General features: G+C 42.6%; 1 protein-coding gene across 1 annotated transcript in view; it reads left to right on the top strand.

Annotated features, from left to right (window-relative positions):
* Positions 1-281: 281 nt before the first annotated feature.
* The window catches only part of LOC123120823 (auxin transport protein BIG), a 22,777-nt gene continuing 10,603 nt past the window's right edge, over positions 282-12,455 (top strand). The window contains exons 1-6 of the mRNA XM_044540810.1: positions 282-636; positions 3,617-3,723; positions 3,957-4,122; positions 4,224-10,273; positions 10,414-11,028; positions 11,130-11,310. Of these exons, the coding sequence (XP_044396745.1) occupies positions 420-636; positions 3,617-3,723; positions 3,957-4,122; positions 4,224-10,273; positions 10,414-11,028; positions 11,130-11,310 (7,336 nt within the window). The 5' untranslated portion in view covers positions 282-419. The remainder of the gene's footprint in view (positions 637-3,616; positions 3,724-3,956; positions 4,123-4,223; positions 10,274-10,413; positions 11,029-11,129; positions 11,311-12,455) is intronic.

Below are 12,455 nucleotides of genomic sequence, written 5' to 3'. Positions count from 1 at the left end.
GCACAACACACCGAGGGCAATGTAGAAATATCATCCGCTCCAGAAATATTATCATCCGTTCCACAGGGGTCATACAACAAAAAAGCTCCATAAAAATATCACCGTGAACCGACTTAATCAGGAGCGGCCACTGACCACACAGCTAAGCAGAGTCTAATCAAACGAATCCAGCCCTCCTTACTCATGAAGAAATCGAACCAAAACCCCAACCCCAACCCCACCCGTGTAAAATAAAGAAAGGCCACTCGGCACATCGCGTCGTCTTCTTCCTCCCCATCTCCCCCCTTTCTCCCCCCTCCTTTCTCTCTCTAGAGCACACGCACGCAGTGCAAAAACCCTGGCCGTCTCCGGGCGATCGATCCGACCCTGCGCCAGCTCGTCTCTCTAGGGCTCCGCCGCCGATCGGAGATCCCTCAGAGATGGCGGCGGAGATCTCGGCGCTCCTCGACCTCCTGCGCCCCGCCGCCGCCGGCGACCGGGACCCGCCGGCCCGCCGCCTCCGCACCGGCGCGGCCCGCGCGGGCCTCGAGGCGCTCGCGGGGGCCCTCGCCGCCGGCCCGCCGCCCGAGCCCGCCCGCGCCGGCGCGGTCCTCGCTGCCGCCCGCGCCGTCGTCTCCACCGTCCTCTCCTCCTCCGGTGAGCTCCCCCGATCCTCCGAGCCCTTGGGCGGCTAGCGTTTCGGCCTTCTCCGAGGCAGCTACCTACTTTGCTTCTGTCGAGGGTTTTGGATTTGCTCAGTAGGCTGTGCGATCTCGCAGTGGTGAGCTTCGCGGGTGCGAGATGCGCTGCAGCTGCTCCTAGACTGCATTGGCTTGCGAATTATGATCCTCCGCTTGTTTAATCCCTTTCCGGGAGCAGGATTCGCCTCGTTAGAGCAATGGTTGGATGGCTTAGGGCCACGCTTTGGACTGGTCTGCTCAAATCATAGCGGGTTTTCTCCTGCCGATCGATCTAGAGCTTCCATGTTTCGTCGCTTTACACAACTGGGAAACTTTCCAGCGGTAGTTTGCTGTTTTGCCTTTTCCTTTTTGCACGATCGTAGGGTACGAGTCTGATTTTTCTGCCTAGCTTAGTCTTTCCTCTGCCTTATTGCTTGCATCATACTTCCTGTTTCATGCATCGAGCCTCACTTGCCTTGTTCTGTTTCAATTACCTTGTTTCTGTGTCATGAGAGGATTGCACGCTTGTTTGGGTTTATGTTTTTGTTTTAGCTTGGGTAGTACTATTTGTGCTGTGAGGTCATGGATGCTTACATCTGTGGGCTACCATGAATTGATTATGAGCTACCATGAATTGATTATGAGCTACCATGAATTGATTCATATATGAGCTAATCGCAGATGCATGCATGTGCCATGCTCGTATACTGACTTCATAGCCTAGTAATGTAGTATCGGATATGCTTTTCTTATTTGCATTGCTCAGGCGCTTGGCTGAGAGGATGATTGACATTTGGCAGGGCAGCGCAAATAGGCTAGATATTGACTGTTCACTGATTTGGTGGAAACTTATGTTTTGTTATTTTTAGGCCCTGTTTATTTTTCAAGCAAGGTATCTGTATTTGACCAAAGATTGGCAAGCTTATGCAAGAATCATCTGTGTCTAGTAATTTGTGGTATAAAGCCTGAATGTCTGTTTCCTAAACAACAGCAACAGCAGCAAAGCCTTTTAGTTCCAAACAAGTTGGGTTAGGCTAGAGTTGAAACCCATAAGATCTCGAAACCAACTCATGGTTCTGGCACGTGGATAGCTAACTTCCACGCACCCCTGTCCATGGCTAGTTCTTTGGCGGTGTTCCAATCCTTCAGATCTCTCTTAACGGACTCCTCCCATGTCAGGTTTGGTTATTAGCATGCTTTAACTGTCCGCTGTGCACTGCCGCTTCTGGAGGCCTGCGATGTACATGTCCAAATCATCTCAGACGATGTTGGACAGGCTTTTCTTCGATCAGTGCTACCCTAACTCTCTCACGTATAATCCTCATTCCAAACCCGATCCTTTCTTGTGTGGCCACATATCCATCTCAACATGCGCATCTCTGCCACACCTAACTGTTGGATATGTCGCCTTTTAGTTGGCCAACATTTAGTGCCATACAACATTGCCGGTCAAATTGCTGTCCTATAGAACCTGCCTTTTAGCTTTTGTGGCACTCTCTTGTCATAGTTGTCGCCAGAAGCTTGGTGCCACTTCATCCATCCAGCTTTGATTCGATGGCTCACATATTCATTGATATCACCATCCTTCTGCAACATTACCCCAAATATCGAAAGGTGTCTTTCTGAGGTACCACCTGCCCGCCAAGGCTAACCTCCTCCTCGTGCCTAGTTGTACTGAAACCGCACTTCCTGTACTCAGTTCTAGTTCTACTAAGCCTAAATTAGCAAATTAGGTTAGTCTTGGTTAACAGTTGTAATTGTCTTCTTGTTACGTCTGTGAACACTACTTCCAATACCAGCTTCATGTTTTTTGATATGCTGAGGCTTCCACAAATGTGCAAATATTTGCTACTCCCTCCATCCCTTTATACAGGGCCTAACCCCAAATTTCGTTTTTCCATAATTACTCATCCTAATTAGCTGTCCCATGCATGTAGCCATTAATATATTTCTCTCGCGTGTTGTGCGTGGCCTCTCCCATCAATTTTCTGCATGCATCAACCAATTGTTAGCAGCCACGTTAACTCTTAGCAGCCGCATGCAGTGAGGAGGCGAGAGGATTAATGCATTAATGAGTGATGCATGCGAGATTTTAACGGCGGCCAGCCAGCTATTTGTTGTGATCCTGTTGGCCAAAATCTACTCCCTGAAATTACTCCCAACTTCCATGCTATCGCCTTGGTATGGGAGATTTGAAAATTAGGCCCTCTAAAAATGGATGGAGGGAATAACAATTTCAGTCATACTGGACTTCATATTCATTCATCCATCTCATCTGAAAACTTATGAAATGTGAAGACATCCCTGTAGATCTTAATTTACTTGCTTTTTGATGCACCTTTTAGATTCTTATTTGATTTGATGTTTCATAGTACCTTGTTTACTATATTGTTTTGTTCTTTGTTTGTGGAGTTTACTGTTGTACTTCAAGAGATAGGTGTGTATTATATACTTATTTCTCTCATATGGATGGATCCTGCTTTGATACATTTCATTACCCTTTTGAGCATCTTGGTGCCTGCCTTATGAATTTGATGCTGTCCAGTAAGTTGTGAGTGCTCTTGTAAGTTAGGAGTATGCTGATGCTTCTGATGTTACTTTGCAATTATTGTTTCTTTACTTGTATTGTATTTGGAATTTACTTTTACTGAGACTAGGTTGTAAGGCGTCGGTTTAGCAGATCTTAGTGTGGCTTCAACTTATTTCTGTTGCCAGTAGGGATTAGGGAGTAAATATGATTGTGGTTGTACTAATGTGTCTTGCAGTTCATGCACTGTTGTAATCGAATGTTGCTTTTCATTTACCTGATTTTGATTAATGCATTTTCTCTCTCCAATGTTATTCCTCCTTTTTACCATTCCCTCAGATTTTGCTTAAATATTTGATCGGCTTCTCACTTTGTCTAGCAAATATTTGATCTGCTTCTCACTTTGTTTTCTTTCTAATCTTGTTATTAGTGGAGCAAGTGGAGTCAACAGTTGTGGAGATTGCGGAGAGGTCTTTGGAGTTTTGTCTCTTGTATCTCGAAAAATCATCATATGCATGTGATGACTTTGGCTTACTGGTAAGCTCTTTCGTCTTGATTTTAATTGAAGGGGATGTTTATTGTGGCCACACAAAGTTCACCTTGCTGTGATCTTATTATTGTGAGATGGTGGCAGCATTTTGTATTGTGCAGAGTTGATTCAGTATTTTGTCAAATGTGCAGAGTTCCCTTAACTTGCACTTTCTTGGATTGTGTTATCGCGCATTCTCAGTAGCAACAATTTGTGTTCATTATGTTTCACATCTTTTCAGAATGAAGTTGCCTTTTTCATGGAATCTGTGCTGCTTAGCGGGTCTCCTAGCAAGGTTTACTCGTTGGAGCCCAGCAATATACATGACGTTATCGAGCAGTGGTCATCTGTCCCAGTCGAATCTGAGCGCATGAGCCCACAGGACAAATATTTCTGCTATTTAAAAGGTGAGTTTTAGATCTTGTCTTTAAAAATGCGGTTCAAGGTTCTATGCGCTTTTGATGCTTCATCTGCTGATGTTTGTATATTCTTGACGATTGATTACCAGGCTTCAACTGCTCAAATAGTGGAGATGATCTGCAACGGTTTCGTTTGACCTTATCACCAGAGTGTTTACAGCAAAATTATGCTATTCCAGAGACCACTGAATCACTGCATGCTGCATCTCCTAGTGCCATGGTGTCAATAGCACAACATTTTGCAGTTGTGCATCTACACTGCATACCCCGCCTTCTAACATTGATTCAGAAGCTATGTCAATCCCCAGCTTTGGAAGTTATAGAAGATATCAATTTTAACATGAGATTGTCTTTTACCCAAAGAATCTTGAAGTTAGCCCATGGTCTCGCAATGGAATTCCCTTGTGACGTTTCTGATACCATGATGTTATGCTCAGTAGCAAGGTGTGCTAATAGTCTGCCGGTCTTGTTTGGGCTGAAGTTCAAGTTCTCTAACCATGATAGAGTATTTTCTGGAGATGGTGTTGGAATTATGTTGCTGCAAATACTTGAAGAATTCCTACAGCTGATTCAAATTGTCTTCTGCAATAGTGATATTTGTTGTACTGTACAAGTATGCATACTTGCTTCCCTTCTGGGCATATTTAGTACAAAGACATGGAGATATGAAAAATCTGGTTCTTGCTTAGTACCCCCATTAGCTTACTCTCCTCATACCGTGCAATATGTGCTAAAGCTTCTTGAAAGCACCAAAAGATGGACAAGTCGTGTTGACAGGGACAAATCTTGTAAAGATGTTCTAGATTATTCATGCAATTCCGAGATTGATGGTTTGTCTTGTCGAGCTCGTTCTGTGGTGGTGCCATTGCTGAAGAAATACACATGTGAGGAGTATCTGGAGTTTATCTTCCCTTCAGAAGAGCAATGGTTGGATGATTTGGTGCATCTCATCTTTTTCCTCCATGAAGAAGGAGTAAAATCAATGACTGCACTTGAGAAGCCGCAGATAAGTTGCACTAAACAAGCCGGTGTGTCAGAGGTGGAGTCTGTGGCCAGTCACGAGGAAGACGCACTATTTGGGAATCTCTTTTCTGAAGCCCGCTCTACTGGAGTAGCTGATAGTGTTGAACAGCCAACTTCTCTTGGGAGTGTTTCATCAAGCAGCCAGCATGGGCCTATTCAGCTAGCTGCTGATTTGATATGCTTTATGAAAACATGCATCTTCTCTCCTGAATGGTGCAATGCTACATACATGGATGCTTGCAGGAAGTTTCATACAGATCATTTGGAACAATTTATGTCAATACTAAAGTGCCAAGCTTGTCTTCCTGACGAAAGCAGTGCTGAAAACACATCATCTCACCATATGGAGACTAACCTACTGCACATCAACATGGCCTGTTTTGAATTTCTACAAATGTTCCTTGCTTCTGATGAGTGTCCTGCTTCTTTAAGAGAAGACCTTGTGGAGAAAGTGTTTAATGTTGAGAATGGGAAGTACACTTATAACAACTATACACTTGCTCTAGTTGCCCGTGCAATTATCTCTGGGACAAAGTCGGCATATATTCTGGGAAGAAAAGTTTTTGTTCAATATGTTGGTTATCTTTTGGAGAAGGCAGATGACAAGTCATCCAGCTCATTGAATTTTAATGAGTTCTGTGAAACTCTGCCTTGTGCCTTTCATCTGGAAATTCTGTTGGTGGCGTTTCATTCAACCACTGGGTCAGAAAAGTCTGATTTGGTTAGCATTGTGCTTTCTTCCTTAGAAAAAATGAAACATTATCCACCTGGGAAAAATGCACCTGGACTCACAAGATGGGCTTTAGTCCTTTCAAGACTTCTGCTCGTGCTGCGACATATTCTGTTATATCCGCAGACACGCCCAACATGGTTGTTTATGAGATTAAGATCCAGGATGCGGGATATCCAAGTGAAGGAAGAGCAGCCACGTTCCATGAATGATTGCTTGCCATCCTTTGCAACTGCTATTGTGGAGGGTTTACTCATGGACACTGTCAAGGAGTATGCTACAGCTAGTAGTCTGTTCTCGCAATTGATTGATGTGACTCCTGCTCATGCTGAGTTCTATTTTGATAAGTCCGCTGTTGGAGCTTTAGGCTTGAACTTGGCTGATTTAAGTGCGACCATTTCAGAAATACTTGGTAGTTGGAGGGATATGAAACCCGAACTGGCTGATGATCTCATCGTTGAAAGATATGTATTTCTGATTTGCTGGAGCACTCTTGCTGATATAGGTTACCATGGCAATGATACCCTCCTTCAGAATGTTGATCTGTCCAAACCTGATTTTGTAAATCTCAATTTCTTCCTCACATTTGCTCTCAGTGTAAGTGATGATGCTTCGTCTCTTGTGGGTGCCAACCTGCCGTCTGTAGTATTTGGATTCCTGCAGTTGTTGAATTCTGAGATTCTCAATGCTTCAAGCATGCTGGAAACTTGGGATTTTTCCAGGAAAGGAGCATGGCTTTCTTTTATTCTCTCTCTCATCAATATTGGTGTTTGGAGGAACCAAGCAAGTGAAAAAACTGATGTGGACTCATACGGAAAGCAGGTGGTTTTTTATGGAGAGCAATCTGTTCTTGGAAAGAGTTTGGTGACATACATAAGTGAAAATAGTGGACATTGTTTAAATATTTTATCATCTCTTTTGGAGACCTATCTTTGTACTTTCAGGGAAGCATATCTCTCACTTGTTGATAGAGAAAGGCCTTCTAAGGATCATTGTTATCCTTCTTTGCTGCTTAAGCATTCTGCCTTTGACAAATCCAAGCATCTCCTCCTTTTTGAGAAAATTGGTTCTGACATGGCAGTGCTGGAACGTATATGTGATCTTCCATCAAGGATAGATGGAGTTGCTACAAAGCTAGGTGAAGTACAGAAAAATTGTTTTCCCTTGAAGTGCCTGTTACATGGATTTCCATCAGATTACATTTCTAGCAACAGTGCTCTCCTTTCTTGCATTCTCGTAATACATGACATCATACACACCTTTGATGGATACATAAAGATCATGCAACCAGGAGACAGAGATCAAGTTGATGTGAGTGTTATTTCCAAACTATTTGGAATGGTGATGACTGTTAGATCTGATCGAATATTCAAATCCATTTATGGACAGTGTGATTCTATATTTATGAGTCTAATCAACTACAGGGATGATCTAGCTGGATACATTGACCTGTTTACCCTGAAGCAGTTAGAAGGGTTCCTTGCTGACATCAACTCAAAAGAAAGCATCGACCATGGGGCGGAAGAAATTCTGGTTTCTACCATTATTGATCTAGTGGAGGACATTCGTTCAAAAACAGATGTATTTAAATTCTTCCTTGGTGATGTAGAAGGTGCGCCTGAAGGAGCAAGCAGTCTCTTTGCTCCCGAGCATGCTGAAATATCAGTCTTTATTGATATATTGGACAGATGCCAGTCTGAGCAGGTTAATTTAAAAATCCTTCACTTGTTCACGGATATTTTAGGTGCTGGCCTTTGTCCCGCCCTTAAGGTGGAGTTGCAAAATAAATTTGTTGGAATGGAGGCGTCCTCATTTTCATCTTGGTTAGAATTTAGAATTTTGGGTCATCCTTTGAAACCTGAAAGTGAGAGTGGTACTACAGTGGGTTCAACAACCCTAAGAGAATCATCAGTGGATTTTCTTATGCGTCTTATCTGCCCTTCGTCTGAGACATTGGCCAAAGAACTTCAACATCATCTCTTTGGTGCAATGCTACTGTTACTTGATAGAGCATTTTTGTCATGTGATCTCCAAACTGCCAAAGCATATTTCCATTTTCTTGTCCAGCTGTCGAGTGAGGAATCACATTTCAAACAGCTATTTGATAAGACACTGATGCTGATGGAGACGATGGTTGGTAATGAGGGTTTGCTTCATACTTTGAAGTTTCTGTTTACTTTTGTGGAGTCAGTGTTTGGCGAGGCTGGATTAAATAGGACTGCCCTTAAGAGGCTTTCATCTAAAAATTCTGGCAACGATTGTGGTTCAGGATCTCTCATACCAAAGCAGTTGAAGAATCCAGAGAACCTAGTTCTTCGCACCAATCAAGAAAGTAATTCTGCTGTTGATTGTGATGCTAGTTCTGGCGAGGAAGATGAAGATGATGGAACATCTGATGGGGAATTGGGGAGCATGGATAGAGATGATGAAGAGGATGGAAACAGTGAAAGGGCACTAGCATCCAAAGTGTGCACATTTACATCCAGTGGTAGTAATTTTATGGAACAGCATTGGTACTTCTGCTATACATGTGATTTGACTGTTTCCAAAGGTTGCTGTTCTGTATGTGCCAAGGTGTGCCATCGGGGTCACCGTGTTGTTTATTCCCGCTCAAGCCGTTTCTTCTGTGATTGTGGCGCTGGTGGTGTGAGAGGAAGCAACTGCCAGTGCTTGAAACCTCGGAAATTTACTGGAACATCCAGTGCACCAGCACCTGCTGATTGCAGCTTCCAGCCGTTGTTGCCTTATCACGATGATCTGGAACAGGTTGCAGATAGTGGCTCTGATTTTGAAGATGACATCTCAACTGATGCTGATACTTCCCTCAAGTTATCTGTGCCAAAAGGCTTTAGTGATGGGCTCCCTGTATTTCTGAAAAATCTTGATATTGAAGTTCGAATGCTTGAACTATGCAAGAAGTTGCTTCCAACAATACTCAGCCAGAGAGAGTTGAATCTTTTGAAAGATAGGAAAGTCTTGTTAGGAGGTGATATGCTGGTGTCACAAGCTTCTGATGTATTCCAACTAAAGAAAGCTTTCAAAAGCGGATCACTGGATCTGAAGATAAAGGCTGATTATCCGAATTCAAGGGAACTCAAGTCACATCTTGCTAATGGTTCTCTTACTAAATCATTGCTGACTGCCAGCAGTCGAGGCAAGCTTGCTGTTGGAGAAGGGGATAAAGTAGCTATATTTGATGTGGGACAAATCATTGGACAGCCTACTGCAGCCCCTATTACAGCGGACAAAACAAATGTGAAGCCACTCTCCAGAAACATTGTCCGCTTTGAAATTGTTCATCTGATCTTCAATCCATTACAGGATCATTACCTTGCTGTTGCTGGATATGGGGATTGCCAAGTACTGACACTAAATAGTCGTGGTGAAGTAACCGATCGCCTTGCCATAGAACTTGCTCTGCAAGGAGCTTACATTCGTCGTGTGGAATGGGTTTCAGGTTCTCAGGTACAGCTCATGGTGGTAACAAACATGTTTGTGAAAATATATGATCTCTCGCAGGATAACATCAGCCCATTGCATTATTTTACTGTGGCTGATGATGTTATTGTTGATGCCACCCTTGTTCCCTCTTCAATGGGCAAATTGGTGCTACTTGTTCTTTCTGAAGGGGGTCTTCTGTATAGGCTCAATATTGTATTGGCAGGCGATGTTGGTGCCAAAACATTGACTGACACAGTCTTGGTTAAAGATGCAGTATCTATGCACAAGGGATTATCATTGTACTTCTCATCAACCTACAGGCTTATATTCGTGTCTCATCAAGATGGCACTACTTTCATGGGGCGCTTAGATGCTGATTCTTCATCAGTTACTGAGCTATCATATGTATGCGAAGAAGATCAAGATGGTAAATCCAAACCAGCTGGGCTTTACCGTTGGAGAGAGCTTATAGCTGGCAGTGGAACTCTTACCTGTCTATCAAAATTTAAATCAAATTCTCCTCTTGCTGTGTCTTTGGGTCCTCATGAGCTGTGTGCACAAAACATGAGATATGGTACTGGTTCAAATTCTCCAGTGGTGGGTGTTGCGGCATATAAGCCTTTATCCAAAGATAAAACACATTGTCTTCTTTTATATGATGATGGAAGCCTTCATATTTACTCGCATACACCTAGTGGAGGTGATAGTTCAGTGAGCCTTACTGCAGAACAAACAAAGAAGTTAGGCAGCAGTATCCTCACCAGTAGAGCTTATGCTGGCACCAAACCAGAATTTCCTCTTGACTTTTTTGAGAAGACAACTTGCATCACGTCTGATGTCAAATTTAGTAGTGATACAACCAAAAGTGGTGATTCTGAAAGCATCAAGCAGAGACTGACCTCAGATGATGGGTATTTAGAGAGCCTGACATCTGCTGGCTTCAAGGTAGGAATTACTGACCTGTTAATCCAAGTGGTGACTACTGTGAATTTTTCACCCATGCTATTGCCCAACTGCTTATATTTTTCTGCTACCCTGTAACAGACGTTTCAGTTACTTATCTGCATTCTATTATTTGGCTGTAGGTATCTATTTCAAATCCAAATCCTGATCTTGTAATGGTTGGTTGTCGAATCCATGTGGGTAACACATCGGCTAGCAATATCCCGTCTGAAATCACGATGTTTCACAGAGTTGTTAAGCTTGATGAAGGCATGCGATCATGGTATGATATTCCATTTACTACTGCAGAATCACTTCTGGCTGATGAAGAATTCACAATTACAGTTGGCCGAACATTCGATGGTTCATCTATGCCTAGGGTAGATTCTATTGAAGTTTATGGTCGAGCTAAAGATGAGTTTGGGTGGAAAGAGAAAATGGATGCTGTACTTGATATGGAAGCCCATGTCATGGGTAGTACTGCCGGTGGGAAATCTGGAAAGAGACCCCAAACGATGCCAACTGCTCCTATGCAGGAGCAGATTTTGGCAGATGCGCTCAGGATCCTCTCACGGATCTATCTGCTTTGCCAAACAAGCTGCTGCACTGACACGGTTGATGCAGACATGGAACTTGATAGTCTAAAATGCAGAGCTTTGTTGGAAACCATATTTCAAAGCGACAGGGAGCCTCTGCTGCATTCTGCTGCATGCCGTGTCCTTCAGGCTGTATTCCCAAAGAAGGAAGTGTACTATCATGTAAGTTTTGATTATCTTTATGCAAAATCCTAATATTATGGGCTTTCGTTCCCTCTTACTCTGCTGTTACTCTTTTGATTTTATTCTTAATCTTTGCACAGGTTAAGGACACTATGCGCCTTTTGGGAGTGATAAAGTCACTTCCAGCAATTACTTCAAGAATAGGAGTTGGAGGAACTGCATCTAGCTGGGTGGTAAAAGAATTTATTGCCCAGATCCATACAGTCTCCAAAGTTGCTTTGCACAGGAAATTAAACTTCGCATCTTTTCTTGAGAATCATGGTAGGGATTCTTACTCTGCACTTAATTAATACAGAGGACTCCTTCCGTGTCTGATGTTTGTGAATTCTTATTGCCCCAACTAGTGAAAAAAAAGAAGTTTATTTTCTTATCCATTCCAGTGCGTGACCATTTATTACTTATAAGGATCAATATAACACATGAAAATTGGCATTGCCATACTTGTCACAAAAGGTTATTTTGGTAATATGATACTTATAATTTGCTAGTGTATATCAATAAACTTAGATCCAAAGTTGTACAAGGCTGCACCAAAAAAAACGTCATTCCTACTGTTGGGATTAGGTTATGCAACAAATTCTAAAATTCTTACCTATTGTATGTTAACATTCTCAAATAGCCACTGTGTTGTATTGTTGTGATTGTGATGCTAAAGTGTTTCTCTTTAAAGGCCTGATGCATAAAATACTTGGTTACTTTTGATGCTAGTAGAAGTGATCTGTCGTGTTTAAAAGAAAGTAAAAGTGATCTGTAGTGTTCCAAAAGTTGATGGCAATAAATCGGAGATCCTTGTGATTAAAAAAAAGTAAAAGTAAATTTTAGTGTTCCAAAAGTTGATGGCAACAAATTGGAGATCCCTGTGATTACTGGGGTTTAAATAGGTAACTTGGTTAAAAAAATTGATGCCATTTTGATGGATTGTTTCTTTAAAGAGCATGCAAAAGCTTTGCACATCTTGTCATCAAGGTGAAAATCACATTCATAATATGAGATCATCCCCTCGAGGCAACAAGCCAAGGGGACGGAAATTCAATTAACATATACAACACATACCAGGGCTAATCCTCCAGTGCCCAGCCTTGGCCATGATGAGGTCCATCATTGGTCATTGCAGCAATAACCTTTTTGTTCCCATTGGCGCTCATATGATCCAGCTGAAACAACATAATTTGTGAAAACACGAAAGGAAAATCTCTCTTACAGTTGGGAGACTGGCTGGTTACTGGCATCCCGGTGGGTTCCAGGATTTGTTCCTAAACCAGAAAGATATTCCTGTAACTACTATGTCCTTATGGTTGTTATGATATACTTAGGTACGTTACATAAACATTCTTGTGGCATGAAGTTGGCAATTTAAACTCAGACACTGTATGTGAAGGAAGGGCCAGTTCGCTTCTGCTGTGTTG

The sequence above is a fragment of the Triticum aestivum genome, chromosome 5D (assembly GCF_018294505.1).
Source record: "Triticum aestivum cultivar Chinese Spring chromosome 5D, IWGSC CS RefSeq v2.1, whole genome shotgun sequence".
In the NCBI taxonomy this organism is placed as follows: Eukaryota; Viridiplantae; Streptophyta; class Magnoliopsida; order Poales; family Poaceae; genus Triticum; species Triticum aestivum.
This window is presented reverse-complemented; position numbering and strand designations above follow the sequence as displayed.